At 51.1% G+C, this 24,817-nt stretch overlaps 1 protein-coding gene across 8 annotated transcripts; it reads right to left on the bottom strand.

Annotated features, from left to right (window-relative positions):
* Window positions 1-2,270: 2,270 nt before the first annotated feature.
* DEF6 (DEF6 guanine nucleotide exchange factor) lies at window positions 2,271-24,530 on the bottom strand. Of its 8 annotated transcripts, XM_034990546.1 has the most exons (13): window positions 24,342-24,530; window positions 23,750-23,912; window positions 22,887-22,982; window positions 14,053-14,193; window positions 13,264-13,461; window positions 11,212-11,448; window positions 10,960-11,106; window positions 7,675-7,783; window positions 7,179-7,477; window positions 5,959-6,125; window positions 5,653-5,851; window positions 4,657-4,747; window positions 2,271-4,457 (listed from the first exon to the last, which is right to left on the bottom strand). In XM_034990546.1, exons 2-13 carry the CDS (start codon window positions 23,843-23,845, stop codon window positions 4,234-4,236), a joined length of 2,004 nt encoding a protein of 667 aa, XP_034846437.1. In that variant the 5' UTR covers window positions 23,846-23,912; window positions 24,342-24,530; the 3' UTR covers window positions 2,271-4,233. The 8 variants fall into 8 exon arrangements, with proteins under 8 accessions (XP_034846437.1, XP_034846435.1, XP_034846438.1 ...); XM_034990544.1 differs by having other exon boundaries at window positions 23,750-24,530; XM_034990547.1 differs by having other exon boundaries at window positions 2,272-4,457; window positions 13,264-13,449; window positions 23,750-24,528.
* Window positions 24,531-24,817: the final 287 nt, after the last annotated feature.

The raw sequence follows: 24,817 nt of genomic DNA, 5'->3' as shown, positions 1-24,817 counted from the left end.
TATCTCGTACCTCAACCACCAACGCCTCCCTGTGGCCGGTCATAGAATATTCAAAAGCCTGGAATGGACCCCATTTACAGGTGAGGAAAACCAAAGCTTAGGGGTTGGCTTGCCACCTCAAGTCTAAACTCTACCTGGTTTCCAAGAATGTCTGTAATCAGGCCTCATTCTACCTTTCTAGTCCTTTCTGCCTTCATGGTAGTAGTCTTCAAATTTTTTGCCTCTATTCCTAAAAGAATATATAACTATGCAGGTCCTTGCACATTTTTAAGGTGACATCTAATATTTTTTGCCATTAGTTTAAAACTTAAAATGTAGAGAATGAATGTCATTTCTACTATTCTATAAATATTGACATTTTCACATAAAACTGTGTTACTGCCCTTTTAAATGTATTGAATAAGACCCAAATCCCATAGTGATGTGAAGCTTACCATCACCCATCTTAAAAATACATGAAGAAGCTCTTCTTTATCAATAAAAAATGTTACATTGTCTATTTTTCTCCTTGTACTTGCATTTCCATTCCACCTTCCCCTCAAAAATCTGATCAATGTAACATATATTTTGCTTGTCTTTTATTGATTACTGTATTGTACATCTCTGCAACCAAAATATGTATATACGTTGAAATTTAAAAAAATTTTTTTTTTGGATTTTATTTATTTGAGAGAAAGAGAGCACGAGTGGGCAGAGGAAGAGGAAGAAGCACGCTCCCCACTGAGGAGGAAGCCCGATGGAGGGGCTCGATCGGGGTTGGGGGGGCTTGATCCCAGGCCTCTGGGATCATGCTCTGAGCCTAAGGCAGATGCTCAACTGACTGAGCCACCCAGGCGCCCCAAAATTTAAGAAAAAAAATTTTTTTAAAGATTTATTTATTTATTTATTTATTTGAGAGAGCGAGAAAGAGAGAGAGTACATGAGACGGGGGAGGGTCAGAGGGAGAAGCAGGCTCCCCACTGAGCAGGGAGCCCGATGCGGGACTCGATCCTGGGACTCCAGGATCATGACCTGAGCCAAAGGCAGTCACTTAACCAACTGAGCCACCCAGGTGCCCCAAATTTAAAAAAATTTTAAGTTTCATGTAACTATAAAACTCTGAGAAATTTTTTTCTGGTTTGTTTGGCCATTGCAAAATTAGTAATACACAACTGATCAAAACAACATAAATACTATGATTTTTATAAGTATTACACATAAATACAAAGGATACATTGGAAATGTATTTTTTTTTAAGATTTATTTATTTTGAGAGAGAGAGAGAGCATGAGCGGGAGGGGCCGAGGGAGAGAGAATCCTAAGCAGGCTCCGCGGAGCCTGACGCTGGGGCTCGATCTGATGACCCTGAGATCATGACCTGAGCCAAAACCAAGAGTCAGATGCTTAACCAACTGTGCCACCCACGTGCCCCTAGAAATGTATTTCTTTTTTTTTTTTTTTTTAAGATTTTATTTATTTATTTGACAGAGAGAGACACAGCGAGAGAAGGAACACAAGCAGGGGGAGTGGCAGGCAGAGGGAGAAACAGGCTTCCCGCCGAGCAGGGAGCCCAATGCGGGGCTCGATCCCAGGACCTGGAATCATGACCTGAGCTGAAGGCAGACGCTTAACGACTGCCCCCAGGCCCATGTTTTCATTTACACTTTATTTTCATTTCACATCAATAAGTAGATGGGAATTGAGGATTTTGATATAGCAGTGGCATCTAAATCTCAGTTGTTTACCAAAAACAAAATCACAAAGATCTACTATGAAAAGATACTGTTAATGATTTTTCAGCTGACAATGCAATTAAATCCTTCTAGGTTTTGAAAGCAAAGATTTAGAAACCTCCTGACTTGAAAACAAAAAGAATTTATTGTCCGGCTTTTAAGCCATTCATTTTCTCAGCACCCACAGCCAGCACCAGAATTGCAAATTGCTGCTTTGTTTAGTGTTCCAGGGCATTCCGCCCCTCCCCCCCAGCCAGTCCACCATTGAAAGATAATGGGTGAGCGAGTGGTGAACCTTGTTACAGAAAGTAGGGAAGGCGGCAATGAAAGATGACAGCGGTTTTGGGTGCCTCAGTGGCATAGTCAGTTAAGCGTCCAACTCTTGGTTTCGGCTCAGATCGTGATCTCGGGATCATGGGATTGAGCCTCGTGTTGGGCTCCTCACTCAGTGCGGAGTCTGCTTGAGATTCTCTCTCCCTCTCCCTCTGCCCCTCCCGCTTTCTCTCTCTAAAATAAATAAATTAAAAAAAAAAAAAAAAGAGGATAGCAGTTTTGGTAAAGAGCACGCTTGGAAGTTGAGGATCTACAAATTGATTTTCTTAAAACTCCTTGTACCCTAGAGATACCCCACCTCCAATTAGAGGACCATTGACTTTCCCACCAGAGGAGGGATTCCCATCCAGAATCCAGATTTCTTGTGCTCATAGATGTATTATGCTTCTTTCTACTTAATGTTGTTTCCATGTTCTCCTACTCTCCTTCCTTATGAAAAATTTTAAGGGCCATTGTGAATCCCAGCCCCTACCTAATGCTTCCTTCCCTTTCTTCCGAATTCCTATTGCCCTTAGAGTTTGAAGCTCACTTCCCATCCCACAATATGCGTTGTGTTATACTGGTAGTTTTGTTTCATGACACTTTAAATAGACTGTAATGAAGTTCCTTGCAGTAGGGCTTGGTGTCCTTGCAAAAGCAATGAACTTTGATATCAGCTAGCACATAAGCTGCAGGAGGGCAAGGACTCCATCTGTTTTGTTCTGGGCCGTGTAGCCAGCACCCAGCCCAATACCTGGCATGTAAGAGCTTAATAAATAATTCATTGAATAAATGAATGGACTTGAGTTTGAATCTTAGCTCCTTCATCACTTTTAAGCTGCGTGACACCCAGTCATTCCTTTCAGAACTGAATCATTCAACAAGCACCTGTTGCAGGCCTGCTAAGAGCCAAGCATTGTGCTGGGCCCTGGGGATGTAAATTGAAGATATGTCCATGCCCTCAAGGAACTCATGCATCTGGTTATGGAGGCTGTTACATGAAGTGAGGTGGGAAGGACAGCCAGTGTGCAGGCCCAGGGGAAGGAAAAGGAGGGGAGCCATTAGCAGATCTATAAAGCAGAGGCATAGGAGGCTCTCCTGGGCTAGGGCGTCACAGGTCTCATGTGCCACATATGGGAACGTGAACTTGACCTGACCGATTAGATATGGGGCAAGATGGAGAAGGAGTTGAAGGTGAGCACACAGGAGGAGGATATGAAGGCCCTAGCTGTGGCAGTGGCCATAGCCATAGAGAGGGAGGGATAGCTATGAGAGAGTGAAGGAGGATCTACCGGATTTCATGATGGGCTGTGTACCACGAGGGGTATGGGGGGGAGGAGCACCCTAGATTTTCAGAGCTCTGTCTTAGGTGACAAGGTCAGTGAGTCAAATAAAATGGGAAAAGAAGCGAGTTTGAAAGGCTTTGGGCAAGTCACCTGATCTCGCTGGGCCTCAGTTTCTCCACATGTAACATGAGAATAATAATATCCACCTCTCAGGGTTGCCACGACAATGAAATAACCAGGGAAACTGCAGGGCATAGACTAGATGCTCAGTAACCACTTCTGAGTGATACTAATAATAGTGCTTGCTCGTGGGCCGAGCACTTAATCCTGACAACAACTCTGTAAGGCAGGTACTATTCGTAGCCCTGTTTTACCAACATGGGAACTGAAGCACAAGCCGGTGAGCAGACTGGACCAAAGTCACCCAGTTAGTAAGTGGCAGAGTGTACTTGCCTCGCCCCTGCATTCCACTGTACTCTTTCTGGGACCTAGAACTGGATTTGAGGCAGGAAGAGCGAACATGGCAGGAGAGATGGACGGCAGACCTGATCAAGGGTTCATTCCAAGAGCAATTTTTATTTGGAAATGCGCCTCCACCACCTAGTGGCCGTCTGAGGGCACACGCCGTTGGCTTGCTTGTCTGCTCTTTTATCCAGCCCAGGGCACAGGGTCCTTGGGGTTAAGGCACAAGATCAAGTTCTCAAGGATCAACATCCCAGACAGCCTCAGTGGTCAGGGGCCTGGGGCTGGTGCCAAAAATGAACTAGGCTCCATTCTGGACTGTGTCATGGCTGGAGGGCCGAGGGGGCTCCTGGCACCAGGACTTCAGCTCCCTCTTCTGTGGGGGCTGGCATCACCCACAGGCCAGCTGTGGCCAGGTTCTGGTGGGTATGAGGTTGGAGGGCGGGAGGGGATAGCAGAGGCTAATTTTCTGGTGCTGGGTCCAGTTTGTCTTCCTGAGGGGTAGAAGCTGAGATGGGAGCTTCGTCCCCACCATTGAGGGACTTCTGCTGCTCGCTGCTGCTGGGCGAGGGGGTCCGGTTGCCCTGGGATCCCCAGCGGGTCAGGCGCTTTAGGGAGGAGTCACGGCGGGCAAGTAGATGTGGCTGGAAGCCTGTAAAGGAGCTGCTGGTGGTGGGACGCTTATCTGGCAGAGAAAAGGCAACTGCAAGTAAGGAGAAAGGTGCATGCGCAGGGGAGAGGTTGAGGGGCCTTGCCTCAGCCCGTGGGGGAGACGAGAACCTCCTTTCAATCCCACACGGCCTCTCTAGATCTGAAGGGATCCCTTTCTCCCTCCCTTCCCCTGCCCCACTCCAGAGAAAGCTCCAGGGTCTACCCCTTCTCACCTCCAGGCTCAATTGGATGCATGAGCCGGTTCATCTGAACATTCCAGTGTTTCACGTTGGTGCTGGCCTGGCGCAACTTCTGCTGGGCAGCCTGTGGGAGCAGGGCCAGCGGAGAGCGGGTCAGAGACACCATCCTAGACAGGGTATCTTGACCTTTTCGAGTTTGTAGGCCTCTTAGAATCTGACATCTCCCCAGGAAAACTCATATATGTTCTTAAAGAGTTATATAGATGAACAGTTAGCTTCCAATTTCAGGGGTCTCATGGACCCCCAAAGGGTCAAAAATAGTCATCATTATAGTTTCCGTTCATTAAGCAGCTACGATGTGCTAAGTATATTTATTATTTTAGTTAATCTCCAGAGCAGAAGTTAATAACAAAGTGCAAAAGAAGTTAAGTGACGGGGTTCCTGGGAGGCTTAGTCGGTTAGGCATCTGACTTTGGCTGGGGTCATGATCCCAAGGGTCCTGGGATCGAGCCCCTCGTCAGGCTCTCTGCTCAGGCGGGAGCCTGCTTCTCCTTCTCCCTCTCCCTCTGCGTTCTCCCCCTCTCTCTCAAATAAACAAATAAAATCTAAAAAAAAAAAAAAAAAAAAAGAACATCAAAAATTAAAAAAACAAAACAACAACAAAAAACCCCTCTTCTATGGAGATCAGAGCCAAAGTACAGGGAGAGCAAGGTAGGCGCTTGGAAGAGTATGAGAAAAAAACTTTGCCCAGATTCATAATAATGATAAAAATAGCAGCTAATGTTTCTTCCCCACTTGGTACATACTAAATGTCAGCCATCAGCTCCTTTAGTCTTCAGACCATGCTATTAGAGGCACCTTTCCCAGATGAGGGATTTGAAACTCAAGAGAGGTTAGGCAATTTGCCTGAGGTCACACAGCGGGGAGACGGAAGAGTCAGGGTTTGAGGGAAGGCTCCAGATCCTGCGCGTGGAGGCGCTCACCCCGCCGGCCTCCATCCTATCCCCCCACCCCCACCCCCGGCCTCACCTCCACGTCCTCGTCGGCCCTCTGCCGGTTCTGCCGCACCTCCTCAAGCTGCAGCTGGGCTTGCTGCAGGGAGCGGCTCTGCAGCGCCATCTCCTGCTGCAGCTCTTGCTTCTCCTGCTGCGCGCGCTCGATGTAGCGCTCCTGCTCCTCCTTCAGCTGCAGCAGCTGCTTCAGCTTCTCCTCCTCCTCCTCTAGCAGGCTGCGGGCGGGCGGGCGCTGCGTCGTCTCCAGAGCCAAGGCACCTCGCAGGCGCTCAGCAAGTGGGACGCCGGGGAGTCAGGGGAGGGGAACGAGAAGGGGTCCTACCGGGTCTGGGCTAGGCGCACGGCCTCCTCGTCCCGCCGAGCTTTCACCTCCAGGTGCAGGGCCTCCTCGAGCCTCTGCTGCATCTCCTCCAGCTCTTGGATCCGCTGCCGCTGCCGGGCAGCCTCCTCCTTCTTCAGTTCCATCTCGGCCTGCATGGAGGCCCGGGCCTGTGCCGGGACGCGGAGCCACGTCACTGGGGGCACCGCGTGGGGCAGGGGAGGCTGCAAGTACGCTGCCCTTTCCCCAGGGCTCCGCTAGGCTGGCCCACATAGATCTCTCTCAGTGACGGTCTGGGGAGTTTCTTCATGTCGGGATTCCTTCCTGATCTGATCTCTTTGTGGGAGCCTGACTAGGAAGATAATGGTCAGTGAACAGATGCTACATGGGGGGCGGGGGCCTCAAGTCACCCCCTGCCTAGCACCAGCCTTAATAATTATTATTATGTGTTATAATATTAGGTATTATGACTATAATTAGGGCTAGTGCTAGGCAGGGAGTGACTATAATTATAATAATTGTTATAACAACTAAAGGTATTTCCTCATTTGATCCTCACCATACCTCTAGGAGCACAGTTAGCATCAACACGTCACTGATAAGTGATTGAGGCACAGAGAGGCTAAGTAACTTGCCTGAGATCACAAGGCTCCTAAGAGGCAGACCTGGGATGGAATCCAGGTGTCTCTAACTCCAGCTCTAGATCTCTTAAATCCTAAATCTGATTGCCTCTACATGCCTAGTCCGCCTCCACATTCGTAAATCCCTCCTTCCTCCCATCCTGCATTCCCCAAACTGGTTTCACTGTAAACTTAGATCAAGTCTAGTCCAGTTTAGTCTAGCGTTGGTCCAAACTTATCCCTGACTAGGGGGTCTTTAGCAGCATCTGTCCAAGCCCCGCCCCCAGGCGAGGTCTCCAAACCAGGCCCCACTCTACACCTATAGCACTCAGCTACGGCCCCACCCCATCTTTCATCTCAAGCCATCCCTCGGCCAGGTTCCTGCACCCGCACGCCTTCCTCATCCCGCCCCTGGCACAGGTCCGGTCCCGTACGCGTGTTTCCAGTGCAGGGACTCTGTCCCAAGTCCCTCATTCCAAGCCCCGCCTCCACGCACCTCCTTCCCAGGCCCCGCCCCCGGCCCTCCGCTCCCGGGCCCGGTCTCTCCGCATCCCTCTCCCCCCGAGCCCCCCCGCCCCGGCCCCCGCCGGGTGCGGGCCCCACCTGCTCCGCCTGGCGCAGTTGGCCCTCCAGCGCCTGCTGCAGCTCGCGGTGCTGGCTGCGGCGTCGCTCCTCCTCCTCCTGCAGCAGGCACTCGGCCTGCCGCTGCGCCTCCTGTAGCAGCTCCAGCTCCTGCAGCTTCCGCTCCTTCTCCTCCTGCAGCTGCTGCAGGCGCAGCAGCTCTTCCTCCTTGGCCGCCCGGCGTCGCTCCCGCTGCTCCCGCTGCTCGCGCCGCTTCTGCTTCAGGTCCTTGTGCAAAGACATCTTCCCCTCGGCCTGCAGCCGGATCGCGGTCTGGATGGCTGCGGAGGGACAGGGACAGGGTCGGCAGGAGGCTAGCCGGGAGCAGCGCGGTCCTCGAGGTGGCCCACCTCCAGAAAGGGACCTTAGAGGTGGCTCGAGGTAGTCTCCAGCCTCCCGCTGGGCAGTGGGGTGACCCCCTTTTCACGGGCAGTGTTGTCACCCCCCGAGGCGCCGCCAGACCCAGGCGAGCACTCACCCGCCGTCCATTCCTGGCGCTGGCGCGTGTCGGAGGCGCTCATCTCGTACGTGCGGGAGGCTGTCTTCACACAGAACATGCAGCGCTTCCCCTCTCGGTCGGGCAGCACCTGGGTGAGGGCCGGTGGCCCCACATGCGCTGGCTTCACTGGCGCCGGGGCCACACCCGCCGCCGGGGTGCTCCAGCTCCATCCCCTACCCCCCCTGGCTGACCGTCCTCCCGGAGCACCGCTCCCACTCTGCCAGGAGCCTGTATGGCCCGGCGTGGAGGTTAGTTATGGGTGCGCTTGTGTCCCCACAAGTCTTGTAGCCTCTGCTCTTTGGAGGTAGGGCGGGGATGTTTTCATCTTGGTGTCTCTCCATGGGGCCTGGCACCTAATCCGTTACTGAGTGTGGATGCAGATCATTCGTGAACACTGCCAGTGACAGGGTCCTCACTATCCAAATCATTCATTTCCACAGAGCCCTACCTGTTGGGAAAGTTCTCCATTCATTCATTCCACAGATATTGTGGAGTGTCTACTGAGTTTGGCTCATTGTTCTAGGCATTTAGGATACTGAGGTGTGCCTAACAGACCAAATCCCTGCCTTCCCTAAGCTTATATTTTAGTGGAAAATAACAGCTACCACGTATTGAGCGGCTGCTTCTTTTTTAAAAGATTTTATTTTTAAGCAATCTCTACACCCAACATGGGACTCAAAAACACACATGCCCCATCGACTGAGCCAGCTGGGGACTCCCGTGTGTTGAGCTTCTTATGCTCTAGAGGCTGAACGAGTGTTTTATATGCATCATTTTATTCATAACTCCGAAACAACCTTGCCAAACAAGCCTTATTAGCTCCACTTTACAGAAGAAGAAACTGAGGCTCTGCTAGGTCCAGGAAATTCACACTGCCTGTTAGTGGTGGAGCTGGGCTTTCTGCCTAAGATCTATGCTCTGTCCTCAGTGACACCTGTTTCCTTAAGTGACAAAAATGGAGAAAACCTAGGATGGCTATAATAATAATTTTTTAAAAGATTTTATTTGTTTGCAAGAGAGAGAGAGAACGAGTGGGGGGAGGGGCAGAGGGAGAAGCAGACTCCCTGCTGCGCAGGGAGCCTGATGTGGGGCTGGATCCCAGGACCCTGGGATCATGACCTGAGCCAAAGGCAGACGCTTAACCAACTGAGCCACCCAGGTGCCCTATAATAATAATTTTTAAAAATGTAAAATAACACATGTTGATGAGGATATGGAGAAAGTGGAACTCTCATACACTGGTGGTGAGAATGTGAGATGGTGCAGCTGCTACGGAAAACAATTTGGCTATTCCTTAAAAAGTTAAACATAGAATTACCATATGATCTAGCAATTCTACTCAGTATGTATCCAGAGAAATGAAAACATATGTTCACCCAGAAACTTCTGCATGGATGGCCAAACCAGCATTATTCACAATAGCAAAAAGATGGGAACAACCCATTGTCCATCTATGAATGAGTGGATAAACAGAATGTGGTCTGTGTACACGATGGAATATTATTGAGCCATAAAAAGGAATGAATTCCTGACCCATGCCACAACATGGATGAACCTTGGAACACTGTGCTGAAGAAAAGCCAGCCACAAAGGGACAAAATATTAGATGATCCCGTTCCATTCTAGGTACCCAGAATAGGCAAATTCGTGGAGACAGAAAGTAGAATAGAGGATACCAGGGGCTGGGTAGAAAGGAGGGATGAGTTATTTCTTAATAGGTAGGTAGTTTTTCTTTGTGATGATGAAACAGTTTTAGAAATAGATAGTGGTCACTCCCCCTGCTTGTGTTCCCTCTCTCTCTGTGTCTCTCTCTCTCAAATAAATAAAATCTTAAAAAAAAAAAGGGGGGACGGGGCACCTGGGTGGCTCAGTCGTTAAGCGTCTGCCTTCGGCTCAGGTCATAGTCCCAGGGTCCTGGGATCGAGCCCCACATCAGGCTCCCTGCTCAGAGGGGAGCCTGCTTCTCCCTCTCCCTCTGCTGCTCCCCCTGCTTGTGCTCTCTCTCTCACCATCTCTCTGTGTCAAATAAATAAAATCTTTAAAAAATAAATAAATAAAATTTTAAAAAGGGGGGGTGCCTGCGTGGCTCAATTGTTAAGCGTCTGCCTTCGGCTCAGGTCATAATCCCGGGGTCCTGGGATCCAGCCCCGCATCGGGCTCCCTGCTCAGCAGGAGGCCTGCTTCTCCCTCTCCCACTCCCCCTGCTTGTGTTCCCTCTCTCACTATGTCTCTCTCTCTCAAATAAATAAATAAAATCTTTAAAAAAAAAAAAAAAAAAGAAAGAGTGGTAAGGGTTACACAACATTGTGAATGTACTTAATGCTATGAATTGTACAGTTAAAATGCTTAAAATGGCAAATTTCATGTTAGGTGTGTGTGTGTGTATTTTTTTCAAACTACAGTTTAAAATAATTGTTTTAAGCCTCCTAAAATAATAACAGACAGAGCCGAGGGGGAAAAATGGAGGGGAAGGACGGGAGGAGAGGGATGTAGAGAAAGAGTAGGGACATAGAGAGTTGCCAAAGGGAATGGGATTTGGGTGAAGGAGAAAAACTTTTCAAGAGGATTTTTAGAAAGTTCGCTGTGGGGGTACCTAGTTGGCTCAGTCGGTTAAGCCTCCGACTCTTGATTTTGGTTCAGGTCATGATGTCAGAGTCATGAGAATGGAGCCCTGCAGTGGGCTCCTCGCTGAGCGTGGAGCCTACTTAAGATTCTCTCTCGGGGCATCTGGGTGGCTCAGTCAGTTAAGCAGCTGACTCTTGATTTTGGCTCAGGTCATGATCTCGGGGTCCTGAGATGGATTCTCCCTCTCCCTCTGCCCCTCCCCTATCCCATGCTCTCTCTCTCTCAAGTAAGTAAATAAATATTTTCTAATAAAAGGATTCTCTCTCCCTCTGCCCCTCCCCTGCACTCCTCCCCCACCCACTCTCTTTCTCTCTAAAAGAAAAAAAGCTTTGTGTGTAGTGTGAGGCATAAGCCATCTCCTCTAAAATCCTTAGCAAAATCCACATTACTCACCAATGGCTTTAGTATTTGATTTGCAGTTTGGGTTTTTTGTTTTTGTTTTTGTTTTTTTTAAAGTGCTGGCATGGATGAGAATGGCCTTGAGGCACCCAGGTATATTTGGATTACAGTCATCTCAGCAGACATTTGCCACTGTGGCTTTTCTCCATTCACCCTCCTCCCGAGCCTCTTGCCTTTACACCACACTGGAGAGCCTCTGGGCCCTGAGTTGTGCTCCACCCCTTCGCCTGTCCCCCTCACCTCCACGCAGCATTGTGCATCCAGCGGGATTGTACCCCTTTTCTCCTTGCACTCTTCACTCCCAAAATAGCAGAGGGAGCTGGGCTGCAGCTGGAACCAGCGTTCTGCCCAGTTCCTCCGCAGGTGCCCTCGCTTCCACAGGTAGCCCTGCCATAGCCAGAGCAAAGTCAGAGGCTTCCCTACGGCCCCCCACCCCCACCCCCCGCTGCACCCTGACTTGGGGTCCTCCCCAAGTTCCCAGCTTGGCCTGACCTGCTTCAGGACATCTTGGATGAGCTCCTGGTAGACTTCGTGGATGGCCATGCTGAGAGTGTCCCGCCCCACACCTCGAAGACAGCGCCCCGAGTTGAAGAGCTCCAGGAACTGCCAGACGCTGAGCCCTCCGGTGGTCTGGGCTGCCTGGGCTTCCTGGGCCAGCAGCTCCTCCAGCTCACCCAAGCCCACCTCCAAGCTCATGCTGCTGAGCACCTTCTTTAGCAGGTATTCCACCTGGAGGAGCAGGGAGACCTGGGGACTGCAGCAGGCAGTGTTGCCTGTGACGATGCTGGGGTTGGGGGGGCTCCTCTGGCTCCCAGAGCCTGGGCGGAGGTGACCAAGGACAGGGGGTAGGGGAGCCAGATGACTAAATGTTGGTGGAAACCAGGGTAGCTTTGGGGGGCGGGGTCCTGGAGGCCCAACCCCAATTTGGCATCCCCTTCCCCTCCCCAACTTCCAGGCCCACGTCCCACTCCTTCATGCTTTAAATTAAGGGCAGGGTGAAGGTTGAGGGCTGGGGGCCAGGCAGAGGCAGCAAATCACATAACACGTCAGAGGGGGTGCAAGGGCCCTCTCATCCAATACCCTTACTTTGCCAATGACCAAACTGAGGCCCAGAGAGGGAAGTGACTCGTTCTAAATCACACAGCAAGTTGGTGGCAGCCAGAACTCGATTCATATCTCCTGAATCCCATCTGAGTCCTTATTCCAAGCCCAAGCCCCAACCCCGAGGATCCTTCCCCTATGGGAGTGCAAAGGGATTGGGGGTGGAGGTAAGCAGGGCAGGGACAGGAAACCTGCTACAGAGGAACAGGAAGTGGTGGTTGGGGTACATCCTGCTGCAGTTTGTTCATACAACATGTTGATCACGGCCGCGAGCAGCCTTCTGGCCTATGAGGGGCCCCCTTACCCTGACGGGCGGGGGTCTGACGAGGGTGCCTGTGCAGATGGACACACGTCCCTTTCCTGCCCCAGCAGCTTCCTGGGACACTCTCTTTAGGACTTTCATTCTGGAGGTTACTGGGTCTCCAACTGGGAGTGGGGTGGGGTACCAGTTCAGGGATTAGGCATCTCCCCTCACCCTTCCCATAAACAGAGGCAAGGAGATAAAGCTGAGTGTGGTTGGATGTGTCAGGACTTCTTGTAAACACAGAGGACCCCCTCCCCTCCACACCCTAAGACCTAAATTCACCCTGGCATCTTTACAGTCACCAAAAGGGCTAACAGGTCAGGAGAAGGCTAAATGGATGGGGGAGAGAAGTGGAAGTGGCAGGGGGGCACCTGCCCTGGCTTCGTCCATGAGTTGAGGAGGTAGGGGCCCCTACTCCAGGCCTCTACTCCCAGGATGCCCTCTCTGGAGCCCGGAGCTGGGTCTGCCATTGGCTCTCCTCCATATATAGAAGACAGGGAGGGAAAATCTAGAACCGGGGCCAGATCTAGTTGCCTCCGCTGGAATAATGGGCCAGGCATCCCAGGAAAGTCTCCCTTCCCCTCATCTGGTAACCTTCTCGGATTGCCACAGTGCCTGAAGTCCTGCCATTCGATCTTAAATGTTTTCATTTTTAAATGGCCGGTAAGGTAGGGCGCCTGAGTGGCTCAGTCGGTTAAGCGACTGCCTTTGGCTCAGGTCATGATCCTGGAGTCCCTGGATCGAGTCCCGCATTGGGCTCCCTGCTCCGCGGGGAGCCTGCTTCTCCCTCTCCCCCTCCCCCTGCTTGTGTTCCCTCTCTCGCTGTGTCTCTCTCTGTCAAATAAATAAATAAAATCTTAAAAAAAAAAAAAATGGCCGGTAAGGTATCAGGCTACACTGCTGTGTAAATAGAATCTGTGGTCATTTTCCTCCTTTGAGGGCTAAGAGAGCCCTGAAGGAAGTGTAGTTTTGGTTCTGCTGGGCACCGTGACTCTGATACAGGCAATTCTAGGCATCTGGAGACAGCTGGGTGGAGACACCAGCACGGGGAGACCAAGAAGAAAGGGGATGTGGGAAAGGCAATTTGGCCTCCTTCATGGCCCCAGGGATTCAGCCCCTGGAGCTGCCATCACCCTCACCTCATCAGGAACCATGATCAGAGGGTACTTGTCCTCAGACAGGAAATTGAACAGGCACCAGAGGCGGAAGGCATCCTCATTGGAGAGCATGCTGTTCCCGTTGCTGTCCACCCGATAGTTCTTCTTGGCCGTCAGGGTCCAGCACAGCTCATCAAAGTGCTCCTTAACGAAAGCCCCCTCCTCCACCTGCCACCAGGCCTGCAAGTCAGCCAAAACGGCCACCCCATCCATGCTCTACCACCAAACAAGGCTCTAGGTGCTTTCCTGGGGTCACCTACTCCCCTGCTCCCCACCCCGCCAAGCTGGGGCTCTAATTTGAGAAATCCCTGAGCTGCTTACCAGGTAACTAGCTGATTCCAACTACCCGCCCCCTCTCCCCTCCCCAGTCCCCTGCCAACAGAGAAACTAGTCCCTCAGCCCAGGGGAGAAAGAAGGGGAGGACAAGGGGGCAGGGATGGACGACCATGAAGAACCTGAGAAGAGAGTGACAGCTGGGAGGAGCAGGGAGCACAGCACTGGGTGATGCTGGAGAGCCCTACAGCTAGAAATGGGAGGTAAGCCTAGGCAGGGATGGGCTGGAAGGGTGCAGGCTAGGACAGAGGTGAGGGAGATGGAGGAGGGAGTTGGGGGGGCAAGGAGGGGACAAGTGGCTGCAATGTGAAGGACAGAGATGGGAGGGCAGGGATGGAAGTGGGAGTTGATAGGGTGGGAGGAGTTGGGGTGGCAATGTATTAGGGCGCTGGCCAGACTGGGAAGTGGGGAGAGGTGCCCCCTCAAGCAAGGCCCCACCTTGTCCAGGATGTACTTGTTGAGGTAGGGCATGTATCCCTGGCTGGACACGGGGCCGTCGTCATCATCCCGGAAGTGCTCCTCCAGAGCCACAGGGTCGTGGGGGATGTGCAGGACCGTGTACAGGTTGTGGGACAGCACCTGAGACAGAGTGGCAGTTGGCCTTCCCATGCCCCAGCCAAACCTGGGCTAGAGGGCTGCTCCCACCTCCCGGCTTGTCCCCGTTCCCAACCTGGCTAAGTCCTCCGCACACATTATTCAATTCAATCATAACCAAAACATAGGCATTTGTATACGATGGAATATTATTCAGCCATACAAAAGAAGGACATCTTGCCATTTGTGACAACAGGGGTGGACCTTGAGGGCCTTATGCTAAGTGAAATAAGTCAGAGAAAAATATATACCATATGATCTCACTTATATGTGGAATCTAAAAAAACAAATTAACCCTCCATCCCCACCCCAAGCTCATAGACACAGAAAATGGATTGGTGGTTGCCAGGGGCAAGGGGTAGGGGGTGGGTGGAATGGGTGAAGGAGGGTCAAAAGGTACAGCTTTCGGTTTAAAATAAGTCATGAGGAGGTAACATACAACATGGAGACTATAGTTAATAATACTGTATGGCCTATTGGAAAGTTGCTAAGAGTAGATCTTAAAAATTCTCATCCCAAGAAAAAAGTTTTGTAACTATGTATGGTGATGGATGTTAACTAGACATTGTGGTGATCATTTCACAATATTTACAAATACCGCATCATTATGTTGGACACCTGAAACTAATATAATGTTATATGACAATTATACCTCAGTAAAAACAAAAAAACCTAAAACTGTACACCCTTACTATGCACCAAGTACTGAGCTAAGCACATTATATATAATTCACTTAACCCCCATAACCACGGTTAATATCCCCATTTTACAGATGAGATAAAAGAGCTGGGATTCAAACCCAAGCAGCCATGTTCTCAGCCACTTCATTAGGTAGGGATGTCCTCTTTGTGCAGACAAGGACACTGAGGCTCAAGAGATTTGGTAAATTGCCCAAGATCCACAGTGAGCAAGAGTCTGGGATTCAAACCCAGCTCCGCAGATTCCAAAGCCTAGGTGCTTCCTAGGATGCTGGGCTGTCAACAGGGAGGTGGCTGTCACCCCAGGGCAGGAGCCCCGAATTTCTCATCATTCCCATCAAAGACTCAGGGTTCAGGCTGCAGTGTGTCTGCTCCAGGAAAGGCAAGTGCAGTTCCAGTCACTTCCCTTCAAAGATGAAGGGAGCTGGAGAGGGCTCAGAGAAGGCTCACGAAAGATGGTCTGTGACATGTGGAGGAAAAGGCCAGAACGGATGGTGGCCGGGATGGTGTGGAGGGGAAACACGAGTTGGTTAGCAAACTCACGATATAAGAACAAAGAAATTGAAGTCTGAACAAGATCAGGAAAAAATAAAATTGTCTTGGGGGTACTTCTGTCATAGTACTTATCACAGAGTGAATAATTAAACTACTCATTCCTGGGGCACCTGGGTGGCTCAGTTGGTTGAGCGACCGACTCTTGATTTCTGCTCCGGTCCTGATCTTCGGGTCATGAGATCAAGCCCTACATTGGGCTCTGCACTGAGCGGGCAGTCTGCTTGGGATTCTCTCTCTCCCTCTTCCTCTGCCCCCCAACTCCCCTCCCCTGCTCGCACACACTCCCTCTCTAAAAAAAAAAATAAAATAAAAAATAAATTAAAAAGGTAAAATAGTCATTATTGCACACCTATGTGGCAGCCACTGTATGAGGTGCTTTCTATACCCCGTGTCTAACCTCCGCTACAACTGTGATACACAGACACTATCCCTGTTTTCCAGATGAGGATGCTGAGGCTTGGGGAAGTTCAGAGCCAACAGCCGAGCGGAGCTTGCAACCAGGTGTGCCTGGCCCTGAAGGCTGCGCCTCACTGTTACAGTGCTGACCCTGAGACTCTCTGCAGGTAGATGGTGAACTCTGGGGACAACCTCTCTGTTCATCTCCGTGTCCCATGGCCCCTATGTCCTCTTGTGCACCCGAAAGGCAGTCAATGAAAGCTGTGTGTAAGGGCTGCTTCCACAGTTAAGCTTAGAGGCAGTTCCTGAGGCAGGAGCTGGTAACATCCTAGAGGTGGTACACGAGCCAAATCTTCACTTCTTTATTCTCTGGTGAGAGGAGGTGGGACAAAGCATTGACACTTTTCCCCGGTATTCTCCTGAGCCTCAGGCTCCACTGAGGCCAAGTGGGAGGTTGGACGGCCCAGCAAGAGGGTGCTTCTCTTTTCCGTCACTCCCCTCTGGGCAGCCATCTCTGACCGCCACCCCCACCCTTGTCCCCATGCTCTTCAGATCATCTCCTGTGCCAGGTTTGGTTCTGCTTCTCTTGTTCTAGAAGACATCTTCAGTTTCTTCCTGACGAACTCGGCCCTCTCCACCCATATTTGGTAATGGAGCCTTGATTTTTCTTGGAGAAGCACCTCTCCCCCATTCTCAATATCTGTGGTATGGACTATTTGCACCCCTAACCCACCTGGCTGCAGGGCTGGGTACATCAGAGTCATGGTGATTGGCTCAAGGAAGGGCACATGACCAATCCTGGGCCAATGAGAATCAGCCCTATGATTTTTGCTTCCTCTAGTGGAAAGACCTATACCTTCCCCTGGAATTGTTAAGCTGTTGGAACGGAGATAAACATCTTCATCCTCCGAGCCTCAGTTTCATTGTATGCAAAACAGTAGGATAATACCTGTCCTGTGGAGAGGCTGTGAGGATAGAGTGAGAGGACATATGGAGACAGCCAGAATTAGATCTGCACAGAGCAAATGTTAGATCCCTTCCTGTAGACAAAGTGCGGTTTTTTACCTAACAAATTGACATAGATCAGAAGACTGATAACATCAGGTACTGAAGAGGTTGTGGAGAAATAGGGACTTGAATGCCCTACTGTTGAGGTGTGAATTGGTAATCTTTCTGGAGGACAAGAATGTATCAAACTTAAAATTGGGAATGATCCCAGCATTTTTTTTTTCAAGATTTATTTATTTCAGAGAGAAGAGAGTGTGTAAGCTGGGGGAGGGGCAGAGGGAGAGGGGAAGCAGACTACCCACTAAGCGGGGAGGGCTTGCTCTCCCAACCCAGAGATCATGACCTGAGCCAAACCAAGTTGGTCACTGAACCAACTGCATCTGCTCCACCCAGGCGCCCTGCCCCCCACATTTCTAATCATCTAACCTGTAGATGCTCAAGGGAACAGAGCTACATGTACAAGAATGTTCACTGAGGCATGTTTATAATATGAGGAACTGGAGACAGCTTGAGGCTCCTTCAGTAGGGGCCAAGTACATCGCGTCATGGACCTATGTGTGGTTGGAAAGATCTTATCCATCTGCCACTTGTGTGCTTACAGGCAAGTGATTTTCCCCAAGACCTTGGTGTCCTCTGTGAAGATAATAAGGAGGCCTACTCCAAAGGGTTTTTAGAATGAAGAGCTTAGCACAGCACCTAGTGTGTAGCTCATTGTTTAATAAAAGTTGTGTACTATTTTTATTATGTTTTTATGAACAGACATGGAAAGATAGGCATACTATACTGGCTGGTGAAAAAAGCAAGCTATAGAATGAAATGTTTGTAAAATAAATGTGTGCAAAGATTAGGTTGAACCATAGCAAATTTTAATAGCTGTTTTAATAGATTAAAATAATAAAATGTCAGCAATTTCATACGGTTCAGCCTAATATGTTTATGTGTACATAGAAAAAAATCTAGAAGACTCAGCAGACTGTTACCAGCTATCACCCCACCATCCTTCCCCAGGGAGGGGAGGAACTTTCATCATCTTTAACATTAAATTTGTCTTTGAATTTTTTTAACCAGTAACATGTTTTACTTATAGAATAAATTTCATCTTCTTTAAAATTATATTCTTCTGCACTCTGATTTTTTTTTAACCAAGAGCATACATTGTTTTTATGACAAAAATGTAAAACTATAGAGATAAAAAGCAAAGAGTGCCATTAACCACTGTTATTAATGTACCCTGTTATTAATTTGCTCTATAATAACATTCCTTTGCTATTCCCTTTTTGTGTGAGCATTTCTGGGTGCTCTACATTCCTTGAGGGCAGCAAGGACTCTAAGTTAGGCCTGATTCCAGATCTCAGTACGATATCCAGCACACGATAAATGTTTTTGACCGACTCCTCAAGTCTAACTTAAATGCTCCAATGGTTTCCCGTTGTTCTCAGAGTAAAATCGCAAGTCCTTCCAGAGGCCTTGGGCCCCCTAGGACCTGGCCTGCTGTACCTTCTCTGGCTTCATCCCTCTTGGTCACTTCTCTGCGGCTACTCTGGCCCTCTTGACATTCCTCAGCCGGGCCAGGCACACACTTGCCTCAGGGCCTTTGCACTTGCTACGCCTTCAGCCTGGACTATTCTTCTCCCAGGTCCAGGCATGGCACACACCCTCTTCTCCTTTCCGTCTTTACTTAGATGTCACCTTCTCAAGGAGGACTTCTCTGGACCACCTTATTTAAATCTATAACCCCATCCCCTCTACCGCCCCCCCCAATCTCTATCCCTGTTTCTGCTTTATTTACTTCCATGTCATGTATCATTTTCCATCACATGATACATTTATACTTATTTTGTTTTCCATCTGTATTCTCTGACTAGAATGTCGGCACCTCGGGGATTTTGTCCCTTTTATTCACCTCTTATTCACTCTTATATCACTGGGTCTGGCACATAATGGACACGCGACAAATATCTGTTGAATGAACTTAAATGCTTCACGGGAAGAAGTAGGAGAAATACAAAAGGCAGACAGACATGGACTGAATCTCTCTGAGCAACTTAACCTCACTGGGCCTCAGTTTTCATAGGTCTGAAAACGGGGTTCAAAGAGATGCCATACAAACCCCCTCCCACCCCAGGATAGAAGAGGCAACACAGCCGCACAGTTATTTGATCTGTTCCTTGCCTTGGTTCGTTCGTCCACACTGTCCTCTAAGACCTGCCTTCCTCACCTGTACATTTTGCCTCTGGAATCTCAGGGGCCCGGGGCAGAGGCTCCAATCCCTGTGAGCCATCAGGTGTCAGGACGTGAAGGAATTAAAGGCCCCAGACACCGGGGGCTCAGGGCCTCTCCCCAGAGAGCTCAGCAGACCTCAGACTGCCAGGCTTCCTGTGCCTGGGCTCGGGTTGGGGCTAGAGGTGGGGAGAGGGTGTGACCAGAGGAGGGTCACGCTGGAAAGGAAATGGCAGGGGTGGAGGCCAGAATGTGCAGGAGCCCACGGGGCTGATTTCAATCAATCCTCAGCCCTGGAGGCAGGGACTCTCATTATCCTCCTTTTATAGATGAGGAAATCAAGGCGCAGAGAGGTAAAGTGTCTTCCTGGAAGTCTGCCTCTAAAGGCCTACTCTTGATCTCTCCACCACATTAGCTCTTGCTGAGCCTCAGAATCACCTGGGGAGCTGCTGAAACTGATGGGCACTGGAGCCCCGCCCCTCCCGACTGACTCAGAGTTTCCAGGGGTGGGTGGGGTCCAGGTGTCTGTAGCTTTCACAAGGCTGCCATTGGGCTCCTTCAGACTCTCACAGTCTCACCGCCCAACCAGGCAGCCCCTGACCTTCGAGTTGGCAGCCATTGACCTTCGAGAGGCTTCATTTACGCACTGTTTCCTCTGAAGGCATGTGGGGAAGTGGTTCTCTTCGAGGGGCTTGTGAGTTCCCTAAAAACTCAGGTGTGGAGATGGGGCAGGTGCCAGCTCGTGGTCCTGCAGTTCCCAGCCTTCACTGGACGCGTATATGACGGGTGTGGGAACCCATGCACAGCACCAACTAATGGCTACAGAGAGAATGAATAATCTCTCTCTTGCCTACATGGCCTGTAGTTTTTTTTTAATGTATCTAGGTGCCAGGTGATTTTTTTTTACAATATACAGATCCTTTTAAGAGTTACTAAATGTATTTTACTAAAGCATAACTACTATCACAAGGGAGGAGCACTGGGAATTTTAAAAGGTGGGAATCTCTGGATGAGCTGTGTGCCTGCTGACAGCAAGAAAAGGGCTAGAAGGCAGGGGGAGGGGGCGCCTGGGTGGCTCAGTCAGTTAAGCAGCTGCTTTTGGGTCCTGGGATTCAGCCCCGCATCTGCATCCTGGCTCCCTGCTCAGCAGGGAGACTGCTTCTCTCTTTCTCTCTGCCCCTCCCCACATTTCCTGCTCTCTCGCTCTCTCTCACATAAATAAATAAAACCTTAAAAAAAAAAGAAAAAGAAAAAGAAAGGGCTAGAAGGGGTTGAGGGTGGGCACCAAAGACAGGCTTGGAAAAGGGAAAGGGGAGGCTGCATCAAGGGTCAATTTCATCTACCTGATGTACTTTGTTAAAATTTCTTTTAGTAGGCTAGCTGGTGATCCCCAGTTCAACCCTCTGCCTTTACAGATGAGAAACTAGAGGTTTAGAGACAGCGATCACTTGCCCAACGTCATCTAGCTGGGGAGCAGGCCTATGTGGCTCTGAGTCAAGCACATCACTAAATCATCCCGTCACTCCCTGCCATCCTAGCCCGAGACCAGTGGCAGGAAGGGGTCAGAACAAAGTTGAAGATCGTGGGCTCCTGGGCGGCTCAGGTCATGATCCCGGGGTCCTAGGATTGAGCCCCGCATTGGGCTCTCTGCTCAGTGGGGAGCCTCCTTCTCCCTCTCCCTCTGCCTGCCGCTCTGCCTACTTGTGATCCCTCTCTCTCTCTGTCAAATAAATAAATAAAATCTTAAAAAAAAAAAAAGAAAAAGATAGTTTAAAAAAAAAAGCTGAAGATCCCAGCCAGCAGATTCCTGGACTGGAGCTGTTCTTAACTTCCCCTCCACCGAAGTGAAGGTTGTCATCCCCCTCCCTCCCTGCCCACCCTGGCTCCTGCCAATCAAGGGTAAGGGGCAGGCCTGCTGCCTCCTAAGAGCTCACTGAGCCAGAGACACACTGCTCCATCCACATCCCCAATCGCAGGGCCATTACCCCAATTCTCAGCTGATTCCCCACTAGGCCTGGAACCAAGGCTGCTCCCCAGGGAAGAGGATGTGGCCATTAGGAAACCCATGATTGCCAAGGCTCTCCTCCTTGCAGCCCTCTGGCAGGACCGCTACTCCCTCCCAAAGGTCTTTAGAGAAGGAGGTTCTGGGGACCCTGGGAAAACTCACAGTCCTCAACTCCTGGGAAATTTTGTGCTCCACCTAAATCCATCCTGGGCAGAAGTGCCATGCCTATTGGTCTAATTGTACTTTTCTCAACTCACCTGGACAAAGGCCGTGGTACCTTCTACAAGAATTCAAACGGAGGAAAACCCATCTGCTCTCTCGCCCAAGCCTTCTCTTCCTCAGAGAGAAAATCATGACGCCTTGGGCTACTTCTCAGAGGCCTCACTGTTCTTCCTCCTCCCTCATCACGGCTTTGCCCATGAGAGCCAGTGGCAGCCCAATGCATCAGGGAAGCGGGGACTGTCACAGACAGACATAGCTTGCTGGGCTGGTGCATGTCTCACTGCCTGGTCCCAATCCAGGGCCCTGAGGCCAGGGACAGTGTTAGTGAGGACAGACTAACCCCAAGGTCTTTTCCCTTCTCCCACGAGTCTTTTCAGGGGTGGGGTTGGCCCCCCGCTGGTATCTCTCTCATCTGCTTCTTCCTCTGACTTCTGACCACTTCTCTTTTGCTCCTTTGCCTTTCCGGCATCCCTGCCCCCAACACTATCACTACTTCCTCCTATTCCAGTATCTCCCACTATGGTCTCAGGGAAGAACTGCCTTCCCTATCCTTCTCTTGTGTGACATGGGCCCTACCGTGTCTCTGCCTCACCGACCACCCGGCCCAAGACTCCCATCGCTTAGCACAGATTTCCAGAGTGGACACGTTTTCTGTTGAGTGGGGGAGAAAGCTCCCTGCTCCTGTGTGACCAAAGGCTGCTGGCCGTGGGCTCAATTTGAGCTGTGATGCGGTACAGACGGTGGACAGTTCAAGTATGTAAGCTCCTAATAGAATCTTCCCTGCAAGTACTCGACCTGTGGGGGTGGGGAGTGGGCATTGATCCAGCTGGAGGCCGAGAAAAGAGTTAGGAAGCCTTACTGGCTGATGGCACCAGGAAAAGGGGAACCACTTTCCACATGTGAGGGGTGGGCATAGAGAGCCTGGAGAGGTTACAGGGGCTGCAGGTAATGGAGACAGAAAACGGTACCTTGGAGATAAACTATGGAGGTTGGGATTGTTCCTACAAGATACGAAAGGCAGTGGGAGGTGGATGTAGGGCACGGGTTTCTGCAGGGCTGGATTTTGGATGATCTGCTGTTCTCCTGTCTATCCTGAAGCCCCCACTAGATGACATGATCTGCAATAAAAGGATTTACGGAGAATGTAAGGAAGAACCCGCCTATTGAGGAATCCTCCCTGATGATCAAAGGTAGTAGTGGACTATCTTTCCTGGGGGAGTCAAGAATCATTTTTTGGATGCTCATAAGTCTGGCTAAGGGATAGATTATGGGATAGGGCCAGTTTGGGATATCCAAGTTTATTGTGTCCTAGTTCAGCACAGGGGGGGGTTAGAATGGGGGTGGTGCAAAATGCCTATCCTGCCTTATTTATCTCTCCCACGTTTGCAGGCACCTCCTACCTTGGTCATTAAAAATGGAGGTTTCCTTGAGGCTGCAGGCCTCCTTTGGGGGTGCCCAGAAGAGAAACCAGAAATCTAGAGCCTAGCATCATGCCAGGCACATGGTCACTCAGTTAACATGTGAATGGAACGAATGATCCCCTAAGGCAGGTCACTGGAGAGCTGAGGCTTACCCTGCTCCTGTCTCTCAGTGTTCCCTGGTTCCAGTGGCCTGGGGCCTTGCTTCTTCCCCCACTAACCAGGCTGGAGAAGACAGCACTAAGCCAGGACTGGAGGGAAGGAAGGAGAGAAACTTGCTGGTCTCCCAGGAACTGTTTAGGTCCAAGTACTGAACTGTAGGGCAATCACTGATGGGCTCTTCCTGGGCTCAGATTCGACCCCCTCCCTGTCTGAGGTGCCAAGGCCAAAGGGAGCAGTTTCCCAACCTGGCGTGTGGGAGGAGGGGGCGGCGAGCTGGGCGGCCCGGGGCAGAGCAGGGTCTCGGTCCTTGCCCCTTCCCAGCACTGTTGCAGCTGGGAGACAGGGTTCAGAGGAGCTGTTCTCTGCCAAAGGTGACCCAGTCAGCCTGGTCTGGAACTAGGACAGGCTCCTGAAGCCTCGCTCTCAGCTCCGGGAGGAAGTGACTGACAAGTACTAGCTAACTGTCTCTCTTCAAAGCCAGGAGGAAGCAGCAGGAAGGAGTACGGTGCGGACCCAGGCTTCACTCTGGGGAGACGTGTGCTCATCACACGGAGTATAGGATGTAGCCTGGCCTGTTGGCCTTCAAAACCTAATGATGCCACCTCCACCCTCCAGGGAGTCCGGGGGGCAGGTCTCTGGGCAGAGGCTCCGCGTCTACCTCCGGGGGGCCCCAGAACATAGGCAGCAGCATCCACCGGGCTGTGTCGTCCCGGTTACCCAGTCCCGGCTCCCCTCCCCAGGCCTGGGCCTCTGGATGGCTGAGTGCCATCAGCACAGCGTTCCTGCCTGGCTCCTGGGCGGCAGGGGCTGAGGAGGCACGTCTGCCGGCCTCCCCTGGGCCCCGGGGGCTCCTCACCTTGAGCTGGGACTTGGAGACCTTGCCGCTCTTCTCCACGTCCAGGGCAGTGAACGCGTACCAGATGGACTTGAGCAGCTCCTTGCGCAGGGCCATGGCTGAGGTGCCGCCCGGCCCGGGGGCGGCTCTGACACCGAGATCCGGTTTCAGGAAATGCAAACGGCTGCAGAGACCGCAGAGGGGCCATGGCGCGGAGCAAGAGCTCCACCTGCCTGCTCGCGCGGGCTCCCTGTGCTGCCAGGAGCAGGCCTGTTGCCCTTGCAGTGCTCATGGCCGCACTCTCTGCATGGGACCTGGGAACCCAGACCCGGAGAGCCAGAGCCCTGCTTCTGTTCGGTGTGGCTCCCCGGGCGTGCAGCCCTCGAGAAGTCTCCTCAGCCACAGAACCTTCTGGGGCTTCCTGGGCTCCCAGAGGCAGCTTGTTGAGGGGAGGGAAAAAAAAAAAAAAAAAGCAAGCCCACCCTGGCTTTCGGAGGGTGGCGGTAGAGGGTATCCTGTCTCACTTCCACACTTACCAGGCAGGAGGCCTTGGATGAGTTACTACTAACCTCCTTGAGCGGTTCTCTCAGGGGAGAGCTGGAAAAATACCCACCTCACACAGTCCTAAGGTCTGGGGATAGATGTGAAGCAGAGCAGGCACTGGATAAAACATTTCTTTTAGGGCCATCTAACATCACTGTGGCGGTGGGGCTCCTCCCAAGCGGAAGAAAACAAAGGCGACGACACAAAGTTGGCGGAGGAACTGGGCCAGGGCACCTCTCCAGGTCAGGCGGGCTTGGCACGTGATTGGTTGCCTCCCCATTCTCTGGGCTTTGGCTCGAAAAGGCCTCAGCTCGGAGCGCTGACCATTCTGGGGCCCACTGGCCCTGAGGATGCAGGCCTGTTTCTGAATCACACGGTGGGGGGAGGGGCATAAAACGGGGGGCCAGCTCTCAGGGTGCTGACAGCAGGAGGCTTGGCACTCAGGGCCCCCCACGGCATGATCCCTTTCTTTAGATCCACTGCCTGTGCGGGCCGGGACACGGTCTCGCCCAGAACAGTGGTCATGGATGTTGGAAGCCTGCTTGC

The sequence above is a fragment of the Mirounga leonina genome, unplaced genomic scaffold (assembly GCF_011800145.1).
Source record: "Mirounga leonina isolate KUSES-001 unplaced genomic scaffold, KU_Mleo_1.0 Mir_53, whole genome shotgun sequence".
In the NCBI taxonomy this organism is placed as follows: Eukaryota; Metazoa; Chordata; class Mammalia; order Carnivora; family Phocidae; genus Mirounga; species Mirounga leonina.
The sequence above is the reverse complement of the archived record's forward strand: the minus strand, read 5'-3'. Positions and strand labels throughout refer to the sequence as shown.

What these genes read in the sequence shown, in the direction of transcription:
- DEF6 (XM_034990544.1), bottom strand. Translation starts at nt 23,845, where the DNA reads ATGGCCCTGCGCAAGGAGCTGCTCAAGTCCATCTGGTACGCGTTCACT. An exon ending in TGATCATGGTTCCTGATGAG is followed by an intron (nt 11,449 to 13,263) that starts GTGAGGGTGATG and finishes CTGCTCCTCCAG; the next exon opens with GTGGAATACCTGCTAAAGAA. An exon ending in GCATCCAATTGAGCCTGGAG is followed by an intron (nt 4,458 to 4,656) that starts GTGAGAAGGGGT and finishes TTTCTCTGCCAG; the next exon opens with ATAAGCGTCCCACCACCAGC.